General features: G+C 41.8%; 1 protein-coding gene across 1 annotated transcript in view; it reads right to left on the bottom strand.

Annotated features, from left to right (window-relative positions):
• Window positions 1-10404, bottom strand: part of LOC139741722 (ubiquitin carboxyl-terminal hydrolase 34-like) — a 107726-nt gene extending 97322 nt beyond the window's left edge. The window contains exon 1 of the mRNA XM_071652308.1: window positions 10344-10404. Coding sequence (XP_071508409.1) covers window positions 10344-10404 — 61 coding nt within the window. The remainder of the gene's footprint in view (window positions 1-10343) is intronic.
• Window positions 10405-26371: the final 15967 nt, after the last annotated feature.

The raw sequence follows: 26371 nt of genomic DNA, 5'->3' as shown, positions 1-26371 counted from the left end.
ATTGAACAGTAAATTGTTATCATTTTCATCTGGCTTTTGATTTATAAGAGAATCACTGTCAGGCAGAACATACATAAATTCAGCATGTACAGTGTACTAAGTTTCGAGGTAACTTGAGCCACTTCCGAGATATGGAGAAAGAAGTAAGTTCAGCACTTTCACTTGATCTTTGACCTTTTGACCTTTGACCTTCTTGGCAAAAAAAAAAAAATCCCAGAGAATCTCTATTGGGTTACCGGTATACATGCATACATCAAGTTTTAAAAAAAATCCTGCTGGCATTGCATAAATATAAGGAAAATAGTAAAATTTTGAAGTATTGCCCTTGACCTTTGACCCCTGACCTTTGACCCATGAACCCTAAATTCCCTAGATAACCACTGCCAGTCAGTAGATGCATATATACTATGTTCCATGACGATACCTTGAACAATTTCCAAGATATAGAGAAAAAAGTGAAATTTTAACATTTTGCTTGACCTTTTGACCTTTGACCTTTTGACCTCATGACCCCAAACTTTCACAAGAGAATCTTAATTGGGTAGTACATGTATACACTAAGTTTCAAGAAAATATCTTCAGGCATTGCATAGATATGGGGGAAATAGTAAAATTTTAAGCATTTGACCTTGACCTTTTGACCTTTGACCTTGAGCATGTGCACCCAAAAGTTGATAGGCACAACTTCACCCCCTAATACACATACATGCCAAGTTTCATTGGGATACCTCAAAAGGTTTTGGTAGTTACCCTGTCCACAAAATTCATTACGGACGGACGGAAGGAGGGACGGACGGACGGAAGGACGGACGGACGGACGGAAAGACGGACGGACGGACAACCCGAAAACATAATGCCTCCGGCACCACTTCGTGGCGGAGGCATAACAAACAAACAAACAAACACGACTTTACTTAGTTTGGTGCAATTTTGACTTTTAGTACAGGGTATTATTTGAATATTGGTCATTCATGACCGTTCATTTCCTCTCTTCTGCTGTCTTTTGAGTCAACCTGCTGTCGTATTTACTACAAGCACAATAATTGACAAGTGAATTTTCGATTGTATGTTGCACGATTTGTGTGGCAATTTGTAACTTTGATACATTCAAACCATGTTCCCTATCGTATCTATTTTCACGTTGGAAGTTAGTGATGCCTAGTATTGCTGTTCACTTTTTGTTTCACTTCCGTTGTCGAACATTACGGTAGAAAAGCTCGAATAGAAAGCCAAACAAAGAGCATTCAGTACAGAGCGAGCGTGCTGGTATCTATCGTAGCAACAACAATGGAGCATGCACGCGTGAACAAAACATTTCCGACACGCTGCGAGACGTACGTATTTCCAAAAGCCGAACTACATATTTGTATGTAAATGTGTGCAAAGCACTAGCCAATCACACGCGAGACGCCCCGCCGTAGCAACACTGAGCATATTAGCGCGGCGTTCGAAATAAGATCGAAACTGACAAGTGCGATCCAACATAGGGTGTTTAAAATTCCATTTTCGATAGGAAAAACTGAGTCTTATGCTGTGAAATTTAGTGTAGATGTAGAAAACATATCAAAGATTCAATTTCTGCAAATTTCTGGTGATATCCAATTTTCACAATACTTTGAGCAGTTTTCAAAGTATGGGAAAAATTGTGACATTTGAACATTTTCACTTGACCTTTGACCACATGGCCTAAATCTTTCCCTCTAAAGTCATTGCGCAGTTATGTACATTTGTATACCAGGTTACTTGTTGAATTAAGTGTGCGTACTGAGCAATTTCCAAGGCAAAGAGAAAGTGGTGAAATTTCAGCATTTACTAGTAAAATGTAAGCATCTTATCCTGACCTTTGACCCTTGACCCAAACATTCCCAAGATGATCATGGCAGGCAGTTCATGCATACAAACTTTATGTACTAAAGTTTCATGAAGATTTATTGAGCCATTTTCAAGAAATGGAGAAAAAGTGAAAATAATAATAATAACAGTGAGACTTTTATAAAGCGCACATTTCTACCTAAAAAAAGATACTCAAGGCGCTATAAAACAGAGTACATATTGTGTCACGTTACAACAGTATCACAGAAAAAAGACAATAAACCAACAAACAATAGGCCTATTATACGTATACATACTATACATACAGGTATACAATATTGTCAATTTAAATTGAAAATATATGTCTTGAGATTCTTTTTGAAACCATCAATGGAAATCTAATGGAAACCATCAAATCTAAAAATAGCATTTTTACTTGACCTTTGACCTTTTACCCCATTGATAATAATCATACATATATATGCCAAGTTTCATTTGGATACCTCAAACAGTTCTTACGTTAACCCATCAACAAAATTGATTAAGGACAGACTTATTATCAAGGAGTGGAGTTGCCTCGCAATCTTGTATAAATTTTAGGAGTTCAGGGTGAACACTAAATATTGCATATGATGGTGTATCATCATGCAAAGTGGAATTCAATGATTTCTCAGCAAATGTTTACTCCAGAAAATTGTCAGAAGAATTGTAAGTTATACCATAGAGGAGTAGGAAATCTATTAGATATGACTTTGCAACTTACTGTTAAATGGATTCAAAGTATCTGTTATACGCTAACTTGTACACTGCCATAACACAAATACTTCTTCAGTGTTTATGTCCTCTTGATAGCACAAGAATGAAACAAATTTTTGCAAAGGGGAAAAGTTTAGAAAAGCAATTTTTAAGCAAGAGAGCAAAATGAGAAAGGGAGAAGAGAACAGATAACATTATCTAAATATCCTGACGACAGTTTTGTTGTTAAAAATCTAAACTCTGGCTATGCCCACCCCCCCCCCCCCCCACATAATTCCAACAATGAATTGATTAAACATCGATAGAATCACATTTATCCCCAGAAATTGGCATCTCAGCACTTTGTTACATCAACCAGCAGGAGCACGAAAGTAGTTTTGGATTAGATGCAGAATCGGACGGTGCACAGTTTTTTGTTAGCACCACATCTTCAAGTGACCAAAAGCTTGAAATCTCCCCATAACAATATTATAATATAATTATATAACATAACGCAGCCTGAACTCCCAAGTTCATTGACCCTACCTGCCAAAATATCAAAAATTCTTCATAAATTCCCCCACATTTCAACCTTTCCTGCAAGTTTCATCCCAATCTGTTAACTACTTTTTGAGTTATTTTGCACACGGACAAACTAACAAACCAACGGTAACGAAAACATAACCTCCTCCCTTGGCGGAGGTAACAACACACTCCTGACACTGACTACGTTCATTACCTCATTGGAGAACAAGTACCGGTACTCGTTGTACTAAAAATGTGGATTTGTACCGGTCAGATAAAATACTGTAACTATGCAAACAGACCTCGGGAGTTGTCTTTTTATTACCAAAATTACAAAAGGATGATGCCAATATTTGTTCAAGGCAGTGTATACAGCCACACATTTGAATGTATCCAAAGCCAGAGTGGCCAGCTGGATACTGCCACATCAACACACAGTGTGATGCACATAACACACCATCATGCATCAATATGATGAAAATAACCTACTTTTTCTTACATTCTAGATGACCTTTTTTTTCCTTTGAAGGGATACTCCTTAATTCTCAATGTCTTTTCTCAAATTTTTTTCTGGTCTTGTCACAAACGTCGGTCTGCATGTTTTCTCGAGGTAGAGCTTGCTTCCAATCCAAAACGGCCAACATAAAGGCCCCAGTGTTGATCAATTCTGATTTCAACGGCCCGCACATACGCCGTACGCACACAGTACAAGCGTGTCCTGGGTTATCTTTCAGAGAATATGCATGCACTTTGCATTTGGGATATACACACACTTATTGGTGATTACATGTTGTGCAAAGTATACAATGTAAGTACCAGTATCGTATTAGGGTGTTGGATCGTGCCCTGCCAACATAAAGACAAATACGTGCCCTATCTGATATCACGCAAATCCCATAGGGCACAATAAAAACACCGGGTGTGCTCATTTTGACATGCAATTTTGTGACTGACTTCGCCTTTATGGCCACTAACTAATCCTAACAAATTTGGTATCATATTATGAAAGAAGAAGTTTTTCTCCATATTCTATTAGACGCTCATAAATGACTCTGACAGTAAGTTGATGTAAACATTGTTAGAATCACATCTATATCCTCATATCTCAGCATCTGCTTAGGTACTTGAACCAGCGTGTGGAATGCAAGTAGGGATAGATATGCTGAATCTGATGGTGCGATTAGTTTTTTGCTAGCTCCATGTCTGGGACTGGGTATAATGCCTCGAAATCACTCCTGACCATTATTTTTGGACTGCAGCAAACGTTTTAGGCATGGCTTCATATGCAAGGGTCCATGGTAATTTTCGTGCATAGGAGCTCAGGCATATTTGAATTTCTCCAAACACGCAACACCGTCACATGACATTCATGGCACGAAGCTGGATCGGGTGTGCATGCTGTGTGTTTTGTGTGTGTGTATGTGTACATACATGAATGCGACAGTAATGCTATAGACCGATTCGATTTCGATGACCTGTACACCTACCGCCGCTAGCGGAGCTATATTGGTCGCCAAAGCCGGGGGGCTTCCAGCAAGCTAGCTACCAAGCGAGTTGCACTGGCGTTTCAGTCAGCTCAGCAGCCTAGCGCACCCATCGCGCATAGTCAGCCGGCCACCACCACTGCGCCGGCGGCCGCCGCGCTAATATTGTGATTGTTTACTCACTGTGCAAAAGTCTTTCAGCGGCTTTTAATGCCTTTCTTTTGGGCAAATTTAGTGATTCATACATATTGATCTACAATGAAAACTTCAAAGGAAGGATCAGGAAAATATATTGAGCAGTTGTTGGGTGCACAAATAACAGAAAAAAACGGAAATGGAAGCTGCATAGCAGTGTGTGAAATTCATTCACCACTGACGCATGATGAATAAACAATTAGAGACAAGTGAAATACAACGGTATAAAATGCACAGATTTTGAAAGTTAGGCCTACGCCTACTAGATCTTCTATCTAATTAGGTTATCACTGCATATTTGTGAAATATGTTGTTCATTTTAGAAGACAAGTTCAAAGATTTTGATAATTCACTGGGGTTTTTTATGCTTGGTGCACTACTTTCCAAAGTTTAAATACACTTCCTGGCTATATCATATTATTATGACAAACAGTTTACAGCCTGCACTACAGGCAAATAAATGTTTCAAGATGCATTTAATTCTTATATTGTTTTCACTTCTAAAATGTTCAGCATTGCATTGACCATAGCATGCCTATTCAATTTTGGCCTGAAGGAAACTGTGAATTTGAATTTTGATATTGATACTTATAAATATCAAACCATGGATGGAGGCAAACATCCACTTCACAATCATATTAAAAAAGTTTAATCTTAAAATCACTTTTGTAGATTATAATATTAGGCGTTAGCGCGATGTTATGCAATGTTACTTAAACCTAAAACAGTAGAAGTTTTGGTTGTTAACATCAGGCGACCTGAATTTAGTTTATACGGTATAGGAATGCCTAGATCTGTATTCCGTTTGGTTTACTTATACAGTTAGGCTTGCCTGAAGTTAGCGACAACCGAAAATTATATAGGGTATCTTGGATGTAGGGTTCCAGAAGTCAATAGGTCTAGTCTGGACTCTTGCCTAGAATTCTAGACAAGATCTAACGTTAGACAGATTCTACCAAGCTGGCCCGAGTAAAGCCTAAAAAGCTTAAGTTAACCGATAAGTTGCAATTTATGGCGCCATATCTAGCTGAAGATTCTGATTCACTATTTGTATTTAATCATATCAGTTAACTTCTCAACAGTCTAGGCTTACTCGCAAGATGTCTGCCTGCGCCTAGCCATAGTTCACCCCAGCGGTTTTCATTCTCTTACACAAATTTGAATATATGGGGCTTAAAAGGGAGTATCCAAGTCATCGCCATAGAAATAAAGTCTACATGTACAAACACTCAAGGATCATACCGATATTCACCTTGAAATTCAAGTTTTGGCTACAGTGCAGTATGTCATCTACCCATGGCCATTCGCTCATACCCGGTATAAGTTGTTTAATTTTCACGAATTTCGCTAATCACTGTTGGACCGCAAATTTTACAATTTAGTGGGCGAAAAAAATGCAGTTGTCACAAAGCCAGACGCGTCGATCGCTGCCAGAGACAGCTGGCCACCTGGCGCCGGGTGGTAAAAGCACTGGCTGCCGCTGGCACCCTCGCCACGCACGTACGGCGCTTGCCGGCCAGGCCTGGATGCCCCCCAGTTATGGCGTCACCTTAAGAGGGCACACTTCCATGAGCAGTCGCTCAAATTGGTCTATACAATGTATACACATTGATTCTCATTACAATTTACAATGGTCCGTGCAAAGTGCATACACATACAATCACGTCCACAAAACATACTGACTCGGTTTCATCAGAGAACTCAAAATTGTGAATTTGTAATAGTTACCACACAAACAGAAATATAAACATAGTGCTGCAGCTGTTAATATATTGTGAAAGATCACCCATGATGCACAATAGAGTGTCCCACCAATGACTTCGCATCAAGCTCCAATATTATGGCATCTCAGGTGATACACTTTAACTGGATAATGGCATTCCTCTGAGACAGAACACAGTCTGTCATTGTTCACTTGGCCACTTGGCATGCGTGTGGCTGGATGGAGACACACATGTACACGGGTGTGGCTGTGTAGGCTACACTGGTCACTGCCTTTCTAAAATCTAGAGTAAAACCCCCAGTTTTTGGCGGGCCTCCAGAATACGGACACTTATCACTTATCACAAGCCAGCAAAGTCTACTGTCACAACACACGTACAGTATATCACATCGTTTCACATACTGGCACACTTGTTTACCACAGGAAAGTGCCTGAGTCACCTCCAAAAATCCATCTAAAATCCCAAATTTTGCCATCAAAAACGCAGAATCACCACAACGTTTCCACAACTCTCGCGAAATAGGTCCCGTACCAAGAATCAGGGTCGCTGAAAAAGTGCTAAAAATTGAAAAGTTACGCCGTTTTGTTGCGAGATTTTTCGCTTATTCGCAAGCTCAGAGTGTGATGGTATCCTCAAAAACACAAAAGAAAAACAAAATCTCCCTGTGTGCCAATGCAGTGATTAAATGTACAGGGGCTGAATGCAAGAGCCAAGGCACCAGAATTCGGACAAGAACGGGTGCCGCAACGTCCCCGATGCAACCTTGCACCAACAAGGTACAATGGCGCGTGCTCATTTTTCAGTGGCCTTCAGTTGTATGCATGTATTGACATTGAACGCGCACAGCGCGTGTCCGAATTCTGAGACAGTATATAGGAGGGGATATAGGAGGGGATCCATGAAGCCAGACGCAGTCTCCGCGGAACATATCCCCGACGACAAGATACAGACCGATCTTTCGGTCAACACTGTGCATTGAATGCCAGTTGTAGTTCGAGAAAAATTTTATGCCACAAAAAAGGCCGTCAGCTCCAATTCACGAAAATTTCATGCTGCGATCTATATGTGTTACAGTACACAGTACTTATAGGACCTACTAGATTATTTCATTTTGCATATATAGATTCTATCACACCACTTTAGACAACAGAAGTCGCTAGCAGTCGTGCTTCGTGTACGGCGTCTGGTCGGGCTGACAACCACCCATGTAATGTTAGACCAAGTCTACTCACTCCACTCGATTAATGTTAACCATTCATTGCATTGTTGTTAACCCGTTCCTTACCGGTTCCAGGTTAGCAACTGATATACGGGAACCTGGTTTACCAGGTTCCCAAAATGAAGACAAGGGTGCCTGCTTCAGTGGCCTAAATTCATGTTTCTTTGTGTTAAAATGCTCAGAAAAGTGGGTTTGATAAAAAGATCAGAGTTTATTCTATCAGGATTTGTTCTCCTGCTGTTTAAAAAAAGGGGGTTTTACAGTATTATGTACCTTTTCCTGATTTAGTTTTTTGCTTGTTCTGCTGTAAACTCGTACGAACATGTACATAATGATCAAGGCTGAGATCAGTTAGAAATGCGGGTTCGCTGACCCCAGTCACCTCATTCAGGTACCTGGTTTTGTGAAGAACAAAAGATTCTGAGAGCTCATCAGCGCACGCTCTATTCATACCTCGCACCCGATCGATATTTCCATTGTTCACGGGCACATGTACTTGACCGTAGAAAGTGGGACACAATCAACCGCTTGACTGCCTTCACACAGCTGGATTACCAACCTGTGTGCCTCTCTGTCGACGAGCGAAAAGAATCTCGTTTGGGGGCAATTAAAGGCACTCAGAGAACTGCGGAAGGAACGGGTTAAAAGGCAGAGAATCAGCCAACAACCATTCATCAAGTAGGACCTGAATTAACTACACGCAGCCGCTGTCGCGAGGCGACAGCGGCTGCACGTCTATTCCTTCGCAGACGTTGATATTTTTCAGCGGTGGGTGTGCGTTTCCTTCATGAATATCTTTATTAATCGTAGAAAACTAAAATGTAAGGAATTGTCGTAATCTATGATAATCATTCAATAATCAGTATGCGATTTTTTGTTTAATTAGGTCAAAAACTCACCGAAATCTGTGGCTAAAATCAGGTCTGTAAACGTCCTTATTGCTTCACTCCTCATCTGCGAGTTATTTGAATGGCATTCACTCTCTACTACAACGTAGGTAGTCGGGGCGGAAGTGATGAGATAGTCGGATGACCCCGACTAAAAAAGGTCAAATCATTGCCGGCGCGCGTGATGAACAAGGTAGGCCTATAGATAAGCTTTACGTAACACATAAAATGCACGGGCGCACGGGCGTATGTAAAACGCAACCACTTCCGGTTGCGCATGCGTGGTAGTTTGTTGATTTTGTGAAGCTCTCGAAGGAAAAGATGCCACCGCACAATCTACTCCGAAAAATTCAACAATAAGGTCTGGATACCAACAAAACGTCAAATTCAACTGAACCATTAGGAAAATACACTGTAGGTGAGTGTTAAAAATTATATTACTCTTAAAATCATACAAAATAAAAGGTATTTTATGTGATTTTGCCGTCAATAGTGACGGTCGTTTACCCGGTACACAACGTTGAAACACAACGCATGTCGGACCATGTCAGGCTATAACTGCGGAGCCCAAACGTGCTGCGTTGGGGCTGTGACGTTTTCGCATTCAGATCAAGGAATTGTACAAAACGGTGCCGTTTCGGCGCTATATTTCCTAAATTTTTCAACAAAAACTACTAGGAATACTTACATGGGTCGATTAAACCTAAATGATTAATTTCGGCGACTGTTTGATGCATTTCATCGCTTATGATGCAGAAAATGTTGTCTTATAACTCGAATATCTTCAGCTCACCGATGCTCACTGAAACTCACAATCACTCGCACAGCTCCCAGGCGCGCGCAATGCGTTTAGCCTTCTGACAAGGCCTGCGCGCGCGCACCCACCCAGAAAGCAACGCAATATACAGCAGAGGGTTTGCAACAGTATGCACAAAGCTACACGACTTGACGGCCAGCGCATGCAAATCCATTGACTGCAGTTCCTCTCGACCGAGTCGCATGCAGAAAAGGACTAGAACCAAAAGTTGAACGCAGTCAGTCTTCAACATTACATCTTCACCTGTAAGTCTTCATATTGCAGAATTTTTGCGATTTCATATGCCTACTAATGGATATAGCAGCAAGTCTCTCCACTACTGTTGCACTAGGGCAGGCCGCTTATTACTCCTAAAAAATGTAGAAAATTTTGCAGTTTCTAGATAAATGGGTGAGAAAAACCAAGTCGACAAGGTAATGTATATTTCATTTTTTATTGTCACTGTGTTTATGATGGAAATTTAGCAGTGCTTTATTTGTGAAGTCGCCGTGAATGTGGCAATGGAGTTATTCGTGATTTTTGCTGCCTCCCGCTCAGCTGCGAGGTAGCCGCCAGGACCGCGCCTTGCGGCGCCGTCTCCGGGGCTAGTCAGGCTAGACCTGAATCACAATTAGCACAAGTGGTAGCACGTTAGATTATACCACAAGATCCCTCTTTCTCATTACCACTAAAAAGAACGAGTCCGAAGTCTGCAAAGAAGAATAGGTCTAGCCTATATGCTCAGCAGGGAGGGAATGCCAGCACTTCTGTATTCTGAAGATTACGTCCAACTAATTTCCACATGTGGGACTATGATCGTGACTACATGGACAGCCATGTATCTCAGACTTACTGACATCGTATGTTTGCATTGATCCACGAAAAATTTACGCAAATCATACATTACTGTTCACGTTATATTTTGTACCTTAAAATAAGCTGATAATCAATGACTGATAAACTTACTTGATTCTAGCAGCTTTAGAATATCTCCACAATAACAATCAGCACTATTGTCGCCCGCCATTTTGATCAAGTCATTGTCATGGTTATTTCGTTATCTTTAAAATTGAATACTACAAAATGGATTAAAATATATCTTTAAATACGTAAAAATAATAATGTCTTGATACTTTATTTTAAATTTCTGTTGAAATTTAGAATTTAGCAGAAAAAGAATAAATCTCAGAAAACGTCTTACAAACATATTTTTCCCACCACATGGCCCTCGGACGAGAGCAACTGGGATGGATGCACTGCCCGATTAGACAATAACTCATATTTCCATAGAACGAGATTTACACCATTCTAACAATCACGATATTTATAAACGTGGCAATCAGGGCCGTCCTACGGACATGATTTGACATGTGGTGCTGAGGGATTTGAATATATATATATATATATATATATATATATATATATATATATATATATATATATATAGCTAATGGTGACGAATGTTTGTGCATATTTCGGCAATGACTGACGAACTTTATAAAAGCCTACTCTACATGGTCATTTCTCTTGTTATTTTGTGTGCGTGTGTGTGTGTGTGTGTGAAGGTGTGTGTGTTGCCCAAGACCAGTTTATAAATGCCATGGCCCGTCCGCACCCATATTTATTTCTCTTCATTGTTTCTCTTTTTCATTGGTCTCCATTGTTTTGGGGTGTTCTTTTTTTTTTTTTAATTGACAGTTCATCAATATAGCAAATGTTATTCATCTAAACTAGTATACAATATACAGCATAAGAAAGATGCTAAACGGATCGACTTACAAGTATGACACGGGCATATAATGATTATGAAGCTGTATGTGCCTATATAGTGCCGCTGGCCAAAATCGAAAAGGACAAATGATGAAAAGAGCACATAGTCCATGGGCCAAGACCCGAAAAATGGGTTGTTGGTACCATCTGAGGTGGCACAACCTTTTTGGTGTCAGTTTGTTTGTCGGGCATAGATATGCTTATCAAGCTATGATAGCATTTCCAAATGAGTAGCTTAGTCATAATAAATGAATTTTTAACCAATTTGGTCTCGTTTTTATATCCCTATACTTCTGAATCGAAACTAAACCGCTATACAAAGAAGAGCACTGCCTTCTGTATGTCCACAGGTGTTCTGTTGTAAACGCGGTGCGCTTAGTTTTTATTCAAGGCAGCGAAGGGAATATCCAAAGGGTTATGATGTCCACAGCTGTCACGCGGTGCGCTTAGTCTTTATCTAGACCAATGTACCGTTATCATATCTAAAGTTCCTCATAAAAGGGATTTATAACGATTATCTATACTGTTTTTATACTACCCTATCAACAAATATATCAATTTTAAACAAAAATCACTCTGTTCATTTACAATATCATTCATTATAATGTATCGTAGTGTACCGGTACATTGTTTTGCATTATCTTATATTGTTGGAATAAAGCGACATTGGCGTGGTATCAGCGTTTTCACCGTAGCGTTTTCGCGGGAAAATGATAAATAATTGAAAGATACGGTAAAATTCACGAGGAATTGCTTTTGTTGTTGTTGTTGTTTTTAGATAAAAGGATATACACTGTATCATACGCCTCGGATTTTCCCTTCGCCTTCTAGAATGAAGACTAAGCGCTGTGGACATCATAACCTTTGGATATTCCCTTCGCTGCCTTGAATAAAGACTAAGCGCACCGCGTTTACAATAGAACACCTGTGAACATACCATAGAGCTGCATTTTACAGCTCTATGGAACATACAGAAGACAGTGCTCTTATTTGTATAGCGGTTAGTTTCGATTCAGAAGTATAGGGATATAACAACGAGAACAAATTGGTTAAAATTAATTTACTATGACTAAGCTACTCATTTGGAAATGCTATCATAGCTTGATAAGCATATCTATGCCCGACAAACAAAACGACACCAAAAAGGTTTTGCCACCTGAGATGGTACCAATATCTGGCCTGGCCCATGGACTAACATTTATAGGCCTACCTGTAGGTTGACAATCGACATCGACACGTGCATATATATAAAAAGAGAAAAACAAAAACAAAAACAAAACAAACAAACAAACAAACAAATCATCAAACAAACAATCAAACAAACATGACACAAAACAAAAGGAAACTCTCTCCCAAACGCGAAATTACAAGGTGCACGAATGCATGCGTATTAGTCATGAGTGCGGCATAGGCTCCCTACTACTAGGTGTTACAAAAGACATTTCCCACTTATGATGCTTAATACCTCGAAAAGTTTACATCAGATAAAACTGTCATTGATATGAGCAATAGCTGAATAGTGTACAGTTTAGTTGGAGGTGAATTGAATATGAAAACCTAGATCAGTTTCATGAAATCCATGATTAATTTCAAAGTTAGGTTCCAGATTTTGGTCAAATTTTAACCCTCTGTACAAAACTTGAACTTTACACAGGAACTAATGATGTGTATGTGAGTGTTTAGGCCTACTTACAATGACTCTGAACAATGGACCGGGATACCACCTGTTCAGAGCTCTGCTGCAAGGCACATGAATGCTTCATTAATTATTCATGATGGATAATTGCCTGGGCACTGCTAGTCTGAATTCCTATAACAAAGGGTGAAATGCATGCACATGAAAAAAGTAAGCACATGTTTCCACGTGCTTGCATACACCACATTTCAGAATGAACTAGAAAAGCACTCTGAGAGCGCAGACCTCTGCCAAGCATGCAGCTCATTTCCACCACTGATCTTGTTCTTCCACATAGAGCGTATGTGTGGAAATCACTGATATATATCCGTATTACGGAGCCATACATGAGGAAAAAAAACTCAATGGATTAAATAATATTGCTTTCCCTCGCAATAATATTGCGTGGGAACGCAATATTATTGCGAGGGAACGCAATGATTATTGTGAGGGTTAATACGCAATAATTATTGCGAGGGAACGCAATAATATTGCGAGGGAACGCAATAATTATATTGCGTGGGAATGCAATAATATTGCCAGGGAACGCAATAATTACAACCAGGGTACGCAATAATTATTGCGAGGGAACGCAATATTATTGCGAGGGAACGCAATAATATTGCGAGGGAACGCAATATTATTGCGAGGGAACGCAATAATATTGCGTGGGAACGCGATAATATTGCGAGGGAACGCAATAATTATTGCGAGAGAACGCAATAATTATTGCGAGGGAACGCAATAATTATTGCGAGGGAACGCAATAATCCATTGAGGGTTTTTTTCCTCGTGTCACCTGGCGGGCTCCGTACAGTGCTGAAAGTCGCCCGATTTCCCAATATAGAAGCCTTTGTTACGTCATAAACCATCAGCTGCACGGCGCGCCTCGCCCTAGCAAAAACCAATTGGCAGAAATTATATTCCACATAGTAAGAATGTTGCAATAGGATTGGTCCAGAGCTGATCACGTGATGAAGCGTAGTTTTGCCCATCACATCACCTGAGAAGAAAAGTTCGTTACACTACTATGTTGATAGTCCCTTTTGTTTCGCTGATCTCCACACAGGCCACACAGTCCTATCAACGCAAGATGAGTACGCGTGAAATAAAAGTGCATTGCACTGTGGACTATCATGTGACCTAGGTCACTTGATAGTACACAGTGCAACGCACTTTCACTTCGGTGCCGCGCGGTGCGCGCAGTAAATTCATTGTTTTGTCATCACCGCGCACACGTAGCCTAAGCCCTAAGGATACCTAAAGACGGCTAAAACGGTTTCAGATGCGGAATAAAATGGGAATTTCTAGGACCCTAGATGTGGAATATAAAGCAAATAATCAACTTTTAGTTTCAGGCAATGAGACAAACTATTACTTCCTCGGCGATCTGAATGTGTACGCTATCTTTCCTCAGCTGCGCTTCGGAAAGATAGCTACATCCAGATCGCCTCGGAAGTAATAGTTTGTCCCATCACCTTCACCAACGTTGATTATTTGCTTAATATACTAGAGCACGAACTTCAGTGCGTGCATGCAAACCTCAAATACGCGCAGCCTGAACTCCCAAGTTCATTGACCCTACCTGCCATAATATCAAAAATCCTTCATAAATTCCCCAAAAATTCTCGGATAACTACCAAAAGTTAATCTTTTGTTACTTGTGTCATTCTCAACCTTTCCTGCAAGTTTCATTCAAATCCGTTCACCACTGTTTGTGTTATTTTGCACACGGACAATAACTAACTAACTAATGAACAAACCAACCAATCAACGGTAACGAAAACATAACCTTCTCCCTTCTTCTTCTTCTTCTGATTAAGTCTGCCTCCTTCAATAGACTGAAGATTCTTGCAGACTTTATAATTATAATACAATTTATTTACAGATATTTACAAGCACATAGAAAATTTGACGAAAATACTAGCCACTGTGATCAACCGTTAGACGGTTTCGAAATGATCCCACAGATGGCGCTGAAACAATTTCTGACGACAGGGAATTCCAGTTCCTTACAGTTCTTGGGAAGAACGAATGGCGATGCGATTCAGTTCTCGAATATGGTACCTGATAGGAGTGTGGTTGCGAGGCTCTCGTTAACTGAGTAGCCTGTTTGATGATATAGTCCTGTGCTGAAAGAGGAGTGAGATTATTGTGTATTTTGTACATCATAATTAGCCCGTCATTTTCTCTGCGCTGTTCCAGAGTGGTCCAATTAAGTTCTTGTAGCATTCTTGTAGCATTTATTACCTCCGCCCTTGGCGGAGGTAATAAAGTCTAGCTGTGCATGGGCGTCACACGGGGGGGGGGGGGGGGGGGGGGGGTCGCCTTCAGACCCTAAAAAAAAAGGGGGAAAAAAAACAACAACACTTTAGTCTGCGAGCGACCTCAACGCCGGACGCTAAACAATTATTCTTTTCTATTAATTTTTTATCATTCTTTTTATTTTCATTTTACACCAGGGACAAAATATTCGTGGGAAAAAAATATCGCATCCCGGGCTCTGGCAGCACTGACTTTATGCAAATATTAGCTATTACAGTGTTTACTATTTATCGACCGTACTATATCCGTACGGCGCGGAGCACGTGTTCATACCAGGGCCCCGTCTTATAAAGCCTTCAAATCGATCACAAGTCCCCAAATCAATCGCAACTTGCATTGCAACACACACAAAACTTGTGATTGATTTCTATCACAAGTCTTTATAAGACAGGCCCCAGTGCCGTATATTAAGAGAGTCTGGCCAACTCGGTTTTTGGCTAATGTGTTTTGAAGCCTGTGATTGGTCAAAAGCTGGTCCCGTGATCTACAGGCGCCATGTCGTTACCAAAGTCAATCACGCGGGCGCGAGCAGAGCTCATACGCGGTGCCCATTGTTCATTATGCGCAGCTACGCACTAATATTAGCCGGGTTCACACGTACACCAATTAGCGGGATACAAATCTCGAGATTTGCATCGTGATCGTCATCCCGAGATTTTTGCACGTGTGGACAGAAAAAACCCGAAAATTAGCGGGATAAGCATCGCGATGCTAATCCCAAGAAATCTTGCGCTGGTTCGTCAATTAGCGGGATAATTGGCCCCGCGCTGGTACGTGTGAACGGTCGGGATTAGAATCTCGAGTTTTTACATCCCATCATGCAATACGCACATCACAACAGCGAGGCCTCTGCGAAGAGGTCCTTCACCTCTTTGGAGCACAACAACAGCGCGCGAACCACACCACCGACGCGTAAAAGACAATGGACAAAGGTAAGTGCGCGTAGGCAGTGATAGAGAAGGGCGCTGCGTGACCCAGTTTGCAGGCTCTGCTGTTATCTCTATCGGCAATTAGCGGGATAATTCGGTACGTGTGGACGCTCGCCAAATTAGCGGGATACCGATCGCGATCGCTATCCCGCTAATTTGGTACGTGTGGACGCTCGCAAAAAAACTCGGGATGTGCATCGCGATCGTCATCCCGCTAATTTGTACGTGTGAACCCGGCTATTGTTTGCCTTTGGGACATCCCCAGTATCAGTCACGGCGCAGTGAGGGTCTTGCCGTTCATACACGAAAGATATTGTGATATCTTACTGCGATAAACTTAATATACGGCACTGGTTCATACTATACGTTTGCGTGTACGCGTACGTGTGCTACAAGGATGTAGGGTCTATCTAAGCACTTTACTTCTCAGGGCCGGCGCAGTGTTTTCAAAAGTGTGGGGGCCCACTTCCGGGTTTCATGAGCTAACAAGCAAAAAAAAAAAAAAGGTCCTCAGCTCATTCTGTCCCCTCCCATTTTAGTGCCACTTACGTACTTTCGGGTTGAAAAAAAGTGTGGGGGCCCAAAGTGATCACCTTATGTATTCCTTTGTATGGTGCACAAAAAGTGTGGGGGCCCGAGCCCCCACGGCCCCCACGGCTACGCCGCCCCTGCTTCTAACCAATCCAAATTGAGAATGCGAGCCCTGAGAAGTGCGAGCCTTAGCCTCATAAAAATTTTGGAGGGGTTAGCATTGTTATAATTTTGCTCCCCCCCCCCCATAATTAATAATTCCCGAGATAAGAAGATTTTCGTGCTTTTTTGACAGAAAAAAAGTTCCCGCTATAAAATATTGCAAGGGTAATAGACCGGGGGCCCAGAGCATTTATTCAGCTGAAAAGGGTCACACTTTTTGATGGTCTCATCATGTAAGGATGTGGCCAAGGGTCAATAAAATGAATTGCTGGCAAGTCACATCCTGTACCGTAAGCCTAGGGACCACAAAAAGGGACCCCGAAAAATGGATTTATTCAGCCGAAGGGGGTCACGGACAAAAGTTGGTGGATATTGTTCCTTTGGGTGTACTTGTCATGAAAACAGCAATGCCAGCTATTTTATCCTGTACGGGGCCCCAGACAGTAGCCCCAAAGGGCCCCACAAAAATGGTGTTATTCAGCTGAAAAGGGTCACGGCTAATTTCTTTTGCAATAGAAGTAGTTCCCATCAGAGATATCCAAAACACCAATGCCAGCTATTTTATCCTGTACGGGGCCCTAGACAGTAGCCCCAAAGGGCCCCACCCCCATAGGCCTACGTACAAACACACACAAACATTGATTTTATTCAGTTGAAAAGAGTCACGGCTAATTTCTTTTGCAATGGAAGGAGTACCAATCAGAGATATCCAAAACACCAAAGCCAGCTATTTTATCCTGCACGGGGCCCCAGACAGTAGCCCCAAAGTGCCCCACCCCCTATAAGCCCTACGTACAAACACACACACACACATATTGACTTTATTCAGCTGATAAGAGTAACGGCTAATTTCATTTGCAATGGAAGTAGTACCCATCAGAGATATACAAAACACCAAAGCCAGCTATTTATCCTGCACGGGGCCCCAGACAGTAGCCCCAAAGTGCCCCACCCCCTATAAGCCCTTATACGTACAAACACACACACACACATATTGACTTTATTCAGCTGATAAGAGTAACGGCTAATTTCATTTGCAATGGAAGTAGTACCCATCAGAGACATACAAAACACCAAAGCCAGTTATTTTGTCCTGTATGGGGCCCCAGACAGTAGCCCCAAAGTGCCCCCCCCCCCCCCCCCAACACACATACTCACACAATAGTTTCATTCAGCTGAAAAAGGGTCACGGCTAATTTCTTTTGCAATGGAATTATAGTACCCATCAGAGAAATCCAAAATACCAAAGCCAGTTATTTTATCCTGCATGGGGCCCGAGACTGTAGCCCCAGACAGTAGCCCCAAATTGCCCCCTTACTCCCTCCCCCTCCCCCCCCCCCCCCCCACACACACACACACATTGATTTTCTTCAGCTGAAAAGGGTCACGGCTACTTTCTTTTGCAATCGGAAGTAGTACTCATCAGAGATATCCAAAGCACTAAAGCCAGTTATTTTATCCTGTACGGGGCCCCAGACAGTAGCCCCAAAATGCCCCCTACACACACACACACACACACACACACACACACACACACACACACACACATTGGTTTCATTCAGCCGAAAAGGGTCACGGCTAATTTCTTTAGCAATGGGAGTAGTATCCATCGGATATCAAAATACCAAAGTCAGATATTTTATCCTGCACGGGGTCCCGTACAGTAGCTCCAAAGTGTTTTGCTTTATTCTCTTTATTGTTTGCATCTCTTCTTCTTAAATATGCGCTCCTTCGTCTTCATTTTCGCGACAACGACAACGCGTCCTCCTCATCATTATCTGTTTTGCTGTTCTGGCAAACATTTTCCAGCGTATCGGCTACGTTCGATTTTAGAGCGGCGAGAGCGGAAGACGTGCATAATTGAGTCTGGGAAAGCGTAGGAACAGCGTAGCTAAAGCGGCCAACAGCGTTATCGAAGCAGGAATGAAGCGTCGTAGGAACAGGCCTTGATTTTACACGAGAGTAGAGAACTTAGTGAGAGCGTCGTTAAAGCGGGAAGGTCGTGCTTTGATCAAGAAAGCGGCGCAGCAGCGGGACCATGTCGTCGGTGTCTAGAGTAGTTTAGACTATATTTCCCGTTCTCGTGCCGTTGTTACTACGGTCAGAAAAACCTGAAATTGTTACGCTCATCCCGCGGTAATTACACTGTCACTGCTCTCTCCCCGTTTGAGCTACGATTCAAAATAGGTCAATCTTGATTGGGAGATGAGGAAGAAATTTTGAACGAGTTCAAAATTTCTTCCCGATCTGTAAAATTGCCAGATCCAACCCCATCACCCAAACGCTGCTGCTACGATGCTCCCGGTCCCCGTACACTTTTGCCGCTCTCTCCCGATCTGACAGATTGAATAGATCGGGATGCAGATCTTGATAGTGGAATTACATGTGGGGACACTTTAGGAACACTGGTTTCGGTGTTTTTGATACCTCCTTGAGTACTACTTAAATTGCAAAAGAAATTATAGCAGTGATTCTTTTCACTTAGAATAAAATGATACGGGAGCACTTTCCAGCTACTGGCTGGGGGCCCCTTAACTGGATGGGTTTGTGTTTTACGTATCTCAGCTGTTAATTCCACTGCCAAGGAAAATAGGCATACATGACTCTTTTCACCTAAAAACATTATTAATTCACATGGGGTGGGAATACATTGGGGCTATACCTGTCAAGGGCCCTGCATCCGGGCCAATATCGCACCTCTTTTAATCGAATTCTTTAATGTTGAATTAAATTTAGCAAAAACATCGCCTAGATGACATGGTAGTTCAATGTCATATTAATCTCTTCATTCAAATTTATTTTGAAACATTCACATTACCTCTAACCTTATTCTAAATAACACTTTTTCAAAGAAATCCATATATAAGACAAGTACCATTCCACTATCCGTTCATTCATAAATTCATAATGATATAGTCACGTGATTACATGCTGCGCTCGTTCATTCAAATTGATTTCTGGCCATCTAATTTAACATGTTCTGCAGTCAATTAAACAGATATGTTCATGCTTGGCCTCTTTCCTTATTTTCTTTCGTCGTAGTTATTGTTTTGTAAGCATCGTAGCATTTTATGTTTTCGTATTCGTTTAAGAGACTTTGACACCATTTTTTTAAACGTGCTTTTTGAATCCACAGAAGTAAGAAGCCACAAATTATCTGGCCGTTACGAGCGCTTTATTACGAGCGGTCGGCCAGTTCCAAGAAGACAAGGTTATGATCATCAAATGTTTTGTTTCTTTTTTAATAATTCTTTCTATGTCTTCTCGAGATATACGTCTGTATCTATTGTGCTGTCATGGCTATAAAAAATGAAGTTAATCTGCATTACTGGTACACGTGTAGGCCTATAATGACATGTATATGAAAGAGAAGGAGCGTTACCATTCTGGTTACAGAACAACCAAATCCAGTTATACTAGATAAGAAATATGATACTTTGACTGCTTTATAACGGTAATTTATAGATGAAACGAAAACACACATAGAAAGACATGCTAAAATGATCTGAAACAAAGAAATAGCATGATTTGAATTTGAATGAACACGTTTGGAATTTGACTGTCTTTCGCGAAATTTAATGACTGAAATACCCTTTTCGGCAAGTCAAGGCGAATTTGAACGAACGCAGGGTACCAGCCAATTTGAATACCCATTCTACGAATTCGAACCTTCTATCAAATGAACCAACAAAAGTGCGAAATTGGCTGGGAAAACCTAACTGGCTTTGATGTTTTGGGTATCTATGATGTAAACTAAGGCCTATTTCGATTGTAAAAGAAAAACAACTATGACTCTTTTCAGCTAAATGATGTCATAATAATTATGTGGGGGAGGGGCACTTTATGGCTACTGTAACCTGGGCCCAGTACAAGATGAAATGACTGGTTTTCGTAATAATGGTCATCTTGGTTGTGCACTATACAGAAGTATGCTTCCTTTGCAAATTTCTTGAGTGTTTTGCTACTGTATCCTATGGGACCCCGTATACAGGATAAGATGACTTGCTTTAGTGTTTGTGATATCTCTGTTCAGTAGGCCCTGATATTAACGTTACAAAAGAATTTGTAAGACCATTTTCAGCTGATTCACAGTACATGTATAATGGATGGGACACTGTGGAGCTACTGTCTGGGGCTCTGTGCAGGATAAAATAACTAGCCTTGGTGTGTTGAATATCTCTGATAGGTACTTCTTCCAGTGCAAAAGAAATTACCCGTGTTTGGGGCTATACTGTGCGGGGCCCATACAGGATAAAATAACTGGCTTTGGTATTTTGGATATCTGTGATGGGTACTACTTCCATTGCAAAAGAAATTAGCCGTGACCCTTTTCAGCTGAATGAAACTAATGTGTGTGTGTGTGTGTGTGTGTGTGTGTGTGTGTGTGTGTGTGTGTGTGTGTGTGTGTTGGGGGGTGCACTTCGGGGCTACTGTCTGGGACCCCGTACAGGATAAAATAACTGGCTTTAGTGTTTTGGATATCTCTGATGAGTATGCCTACTACTTCCAATTGCAAAAGAAAGTAGCCATGACCCTTTTCAGCTGAATAAAATCAATGTGTGTGTGGGGGGGGGGGGGGGGGGAGGGAGCAATTTGGGGCTACTGACTGGGGCCCCGTGCAGGATGAAACAGCTGGCTTTCGTATTTTGGATATCTCTGATAGGTACTACTTCCATTGCAAAAGAAATTAGCCGTGACTCTTTTCAGCTGAATGAAACTAATGTGTGTGTGTGTGTGTTGGGGGGGGGGGGGGGAGCTCCTTTGGGGCTACTGTCCAGGGCCCCGTACTGGATAACATAGCTGACTTTGGTGTTTTTGATATCTCATGGGTACTCCTTCCATTGCAAATGAAATTAGCCGTGACTCTTCTCAGCTGCACGAATGAAATCAATGTTTGTGTGTGTTTGTACGTAGGCCTATGGGGGGTGGGGCCCTTTGGGGCTACTGTCTAGGGCCCCGTACAGGATAAAATAGCTGGCATTGGTGTTTTGGATATCTCTGATGGGAACTACTTCCATTGCAAAAGAAATTAGCCGTGACCCTTTTCAGCTGAATAACACCATATTTGTGGGGCCCTTTGGGGCTACTGTCTGGGGCCCCGTACAGGATAGAATAGCTGGCATTGCTGTTTTCATGGTAAGTACACCCAAAGGAACAATATCCACCAACTTTTCTCCGTGACCCCCTTCGGCTGAATAAATCCATTTTTCGGGGTCCCTTTTTGTGGTCCCTAGGCTTACGGTACAGGATGTGACTTGCCAGCAATTCATTTTATTGACCCTTGGACACATCCTTATATGATGAGAACATTAAAAAGTGTGACCCTTTTCAGCTGAATAAATCTTCTGGGCCCCCGGTCTATAAGCATATCATTTGCCCCCTCCCCCAGATAATTATAATCCCCGAGATGAGAAGATTTTCTTGCTTTTTTTGATAGAAATCTGTCTAAATATTTTACCCAAAGTGTGCTCCAGGTTGCTGTATTTCAATTCTAAAATTGTAAAGTCTCTCTCGTGTGGGAGGGGATCCCCTTCCCAAACCCTCTCCCGTTTGGTCTATTTTCCATGGACTTATACCTTTAGAGTGATAGATTTCCTTTCCTTTCCTTTCATTTCCTTTCATTTCATTTCATTTCATTGTTTTCATTGTTTTCATTGTTTTCATTTCAAATGTTTATCGAAAAAGTGCACCAGATCTGTCACTTCACTTCACTTCAAAAAAATAAAAATAAAACAAAAAACAAAACGTAACGCAAAAGCAAAAGCTCCGTCGTGTCGGAGGGGATAATTATTATCTCCTTTCAATAACCGTTAACCCTTTCCCCGCTTTGTTTCCCTTCATAGTACACTAAAAGTCTTGGGTGATTGTCTTTATGAGCTATTTTCATTTGAATTCTAAAAATGCAACAGCTTCTTCGTATATGCAGAGGCATCAGTCCCGGAGGACAAGGGGGCAAACGTCATTTTGTCCCCCTGTAATTCTCGAAATAAGGAAAATTTCCTTCCTTTTTTAACAGAAAAATGTCCAGATATTTCACTCATTGTGCAAGGGATTGTTGAATTTTAATTCTGAAAATGCAAAATCTCCGTCACACCCTCCCCCGTTAGGTCTCAAACCATACTCTAACGACTTAGCAAACTTGGGGGATTGACAAATTCAGAATATTTTTTGATACCACAGATTAACAAGACTCGACACATTTGGGGACTGACAATTTTTCGGAATATTTCAAAGCAGTGTGCATCAGAATGTTCTATTTCAATTCTAAAAATGCAAAGCTCCGCCGTGTGGGAAGGGGCTACCCCCTCCAACACCCTCCCCCTGTCAACTTCCATGTATTACTATGCCTATAACGGTGATGTTGCACACGTGGAAACAAGGGCTGAACTGCCGCGAGTTACTTTAGCAGTTATCTTTTTTCTCTTTTTTTTTATAGGAAAAAAAACTTCATCAGAAGTGTGCACTAGAACGTTGAATGTCAGGTCTGAAAATGCAAGCTGAATAATATGGGCTATCCAGCCATCTTCTCAGATGGAAATGAACAAACAAGCAAACAAAATCTCCCTGTCGTGGGAGGGGGATGCCCCTTCCCACGCCCTCCCCCGCTCGGTCGCTCCGCTTCCTCGCACATATGCTATATCCCACCTGTAAGTTTGCCCCCCCCCCCCCCCTAATCAGGAATACGGATCGACGCCGCTGGAATGGATAATGCAGAGAAAGTCATGTGCAAAAAATTTGGTGTAAATTTGTTAAAATGAAAGGTTCATCATTGATTATTTTGACAATATTAGGAGAAATTAGGAGTAAATTTAGTGTATAGATGGTAGCCCCGAGTCGCGCCCCTTGAAACATTCCTTTAGTAAACCCTACACTTTTCCTTTTCTTCTATGCTTCAATGCTCATATAAGAAAAAAATTGTATTGCTCAATCAATGCAATCACGTTTAAGCTTTTAATTGATACATCTCAGACGAATGGCAAAGTGAAAGTGGCTCGCTCCCCCTGCCCGTACATGAAATTATAGTAAAATGGATAGTTTTCATAAGTATTGATCATAGTCCTTCGCAGTGATTTTTTTACTACGTATGTTTAGTTACCTAGAAATTTTATTTCAAATGCTCTGTAAACGCGACTTTTACACTCTGTTTTTACAAAAAGTCCCTACCGTAGGAGAGGGGGGGGGGGCGGGGGGGGGGGCCAACGGCGTAAATCCGTACTGAGGAGTGGGGGGATGGTCACCATCGCCACGATTACAAGCCCATAACAGGACCGGCGCAGCCTTGGGGGGGGGGGGGGGGGGGGGGGGGGGGGGGGAGAGAAGCTTGGTGCCCCCCCCCCCCCCCCCCCCACACACACACTTTACAGGGATCGGATGTCCCACTCTTTTGCATGAAATATAAAGTGGGAGGAAAGTGGCAGCAAAAATATGAAGACTTTTTGTTCTTGTTGCTTTTTTTTTGCTTGTCAGATGACTTTCGGCGGAAAATCAGACCTTAAGTATGAAAACATTTTTCTTTTTGTTTTTGAAATATCTATGAGAGGGAGCGGAACGACCGAACGGGGGGAGGGTGTGTATGGGGGGGGGGGGTATCCCTCTCCCACACGAGGAAGATTTTGCATTTTCAGACCTGAAATTCAGCGATCTGGTGCACACTTTTGGTGAAATTTTTCTTTTCTTTTCTTTAAAAAACAATAAGAAAATGAAATATTCACAATATATTATTGAATGACTAAATCGTGGTATTTCAGCTCTTGCTCCGCCTGTGCGACATCACTGTGAAGGCCTACTAAATAATGGGGCCTATCACCGACGTAGACAGGATTTGATATTCGGGAGGAGCGGTTATGCGAGGGAGCGAAGCAAGCGAGGGGGGGGGGGAGGTATGGTAGGGGGGTTTCCCTCTCCCACGGTGAAATATTTTTGCATTAAAAATGTAGACATTTTACAGTCCAAAAACTGCCGTTTGTAGCTATATTCTTCGCTTTGGAAATTAAGGGGGGCACACTGGGCGCAACTGCTGTCAATCACTGGCAGCAACATCAGGAGAATGGCATAGCGATTAAATGCGAGCGAGCGGAGCGAGCGAGCTTGAAATTTTGACATTTTACAGTCTAAAAACTGCCGTTTGTAGCTACAGTATATTTTTCGCTTTGGAAATCAAGGGGGGGGGGGGGGGGCACAACGGGCGCAACTGCCGGCAATTACTGGCAGCAACATCAGGATGGCATAACGATTAATGCGAGCGAGCGAAGCGAGTGAGCTTGAAAATTTTGATATTTTACAGTCTAAAAAACTGTCCTTTGTGGCTGTATTTTTTCGCTTTTTGAAATTCAGGGGGCGCACCGGGCGAAAACTGCTGGCAATTACTGGCAGCAACATCAGGAGAATGGCATAATGAGTAAATGCGAGGGAGCGAAGCGAGTGAGCTTCAAAATCATTTTACAGTCTAAAAACTGTCCTTTGTGGCTGTATTTTTTCGCTTTGGAAATTAAGGGGGCGCACCGGGCGAAAACTGCTGGCAATTACTGGCAGCAACATCAGGAGGATGGCATAATGATTAAATGCGAGCGAGCTTCAAAATTTTGACATTTTACAGTCCCCAAATTGCCGTTTGTAGTTATATTTTTCGCTTTGGAAAATTAAGAGGGGCGCACCGGGCGAAAACTGCTGGCAATTACTGGCAGCAACACAAGGAGAATGGAATAATGATTAGTAATGCGAGCGAGCGAAGCGAGCGAGCTTCAAAATTGTGACATTTTACAGTCCCAAAACTGCCGTTTGTAGCTATATTTTTCGCTTTGAAAATTAAGGGGGCGCATCGGGCGCAACTGCTGTCAGTCACTGATGGCAGCAACATCAGGAGAATGGCATAGCGGTTAAATGCGAGCGAGCGGAGCGAGCTAGCTTTAAAATTTTGACATTTTACACTCCAAAAACTGCCGTTTGTACGGTTTGTAGCTATATTTTTCGCTTTTGTTTGTCCCACTTTTATGGGGGAACCATCCCCCCCCCCCCCCATCGACGCCTCTTCATATGAGGGTGCTTTTGTTAAGTGAAAGATCTGCTCCACACTCTTTAATAAATTAGGGAAATATACGTCAATGTCAAAAGTGTACAAAGTTTATCGAAATGGATCCTTTATAGCGGAGTTTTGCATCTATGATTGCAATACAACGATCTGGTGCATAGTTCTGGCGATATTTGGACAATTTTCCATTAAGAAAGTTCGAGATTTGTCCTCATCTCGGGAATTGCTTGGTTTTGATTGATTTGTCTGCCTAAATACTTCCGTAGGGGCGGGGCAAATGCCCCTTTGCTCCCCCCCCCCCCATAGATTCGACGCCCCTGATCTTCCCTGGGTATGCCCATAGGATGTATCCTGACTGAGTCATCAATCACTGTCGTTTTTCAATAATGATTCAGGGAATGGAGGGGGTTCAATTATGGCGGTATAGTTTTTGTTATTGTTTGTTTGTTTGTTTGTTTTCGTATATTTTGCAGATGGTCCCCAGTTACTCGCGTCATAGGATGTTTACATGTAGGCGTATACTATTTGACGTTGTCAACGTCTGAGCCATACCTTACAGTGTATGTCGATGTTA

The sequence above is a fragment of the Diadema antillarum genome, unplaced genomic scaffold (genome assembly GCF_040938485.1).
Source record: "Diadema antillarum isolate AM-2024a unplaced genomic scaffold, OU_Dant_1.0 seq00000947_RagTag, whole genome shotgun sequence".
In the NCBI taxonomy this organism is placed as follows: Eukaryota; Metazoa; Echinodermata; class Echinoidea; order Diadematoida; family Diadematidae; genus Diadema; species Diadema antillarum.
This window is presented reverse-complemented; position numbering and strand designations above follow the sequence as displayed.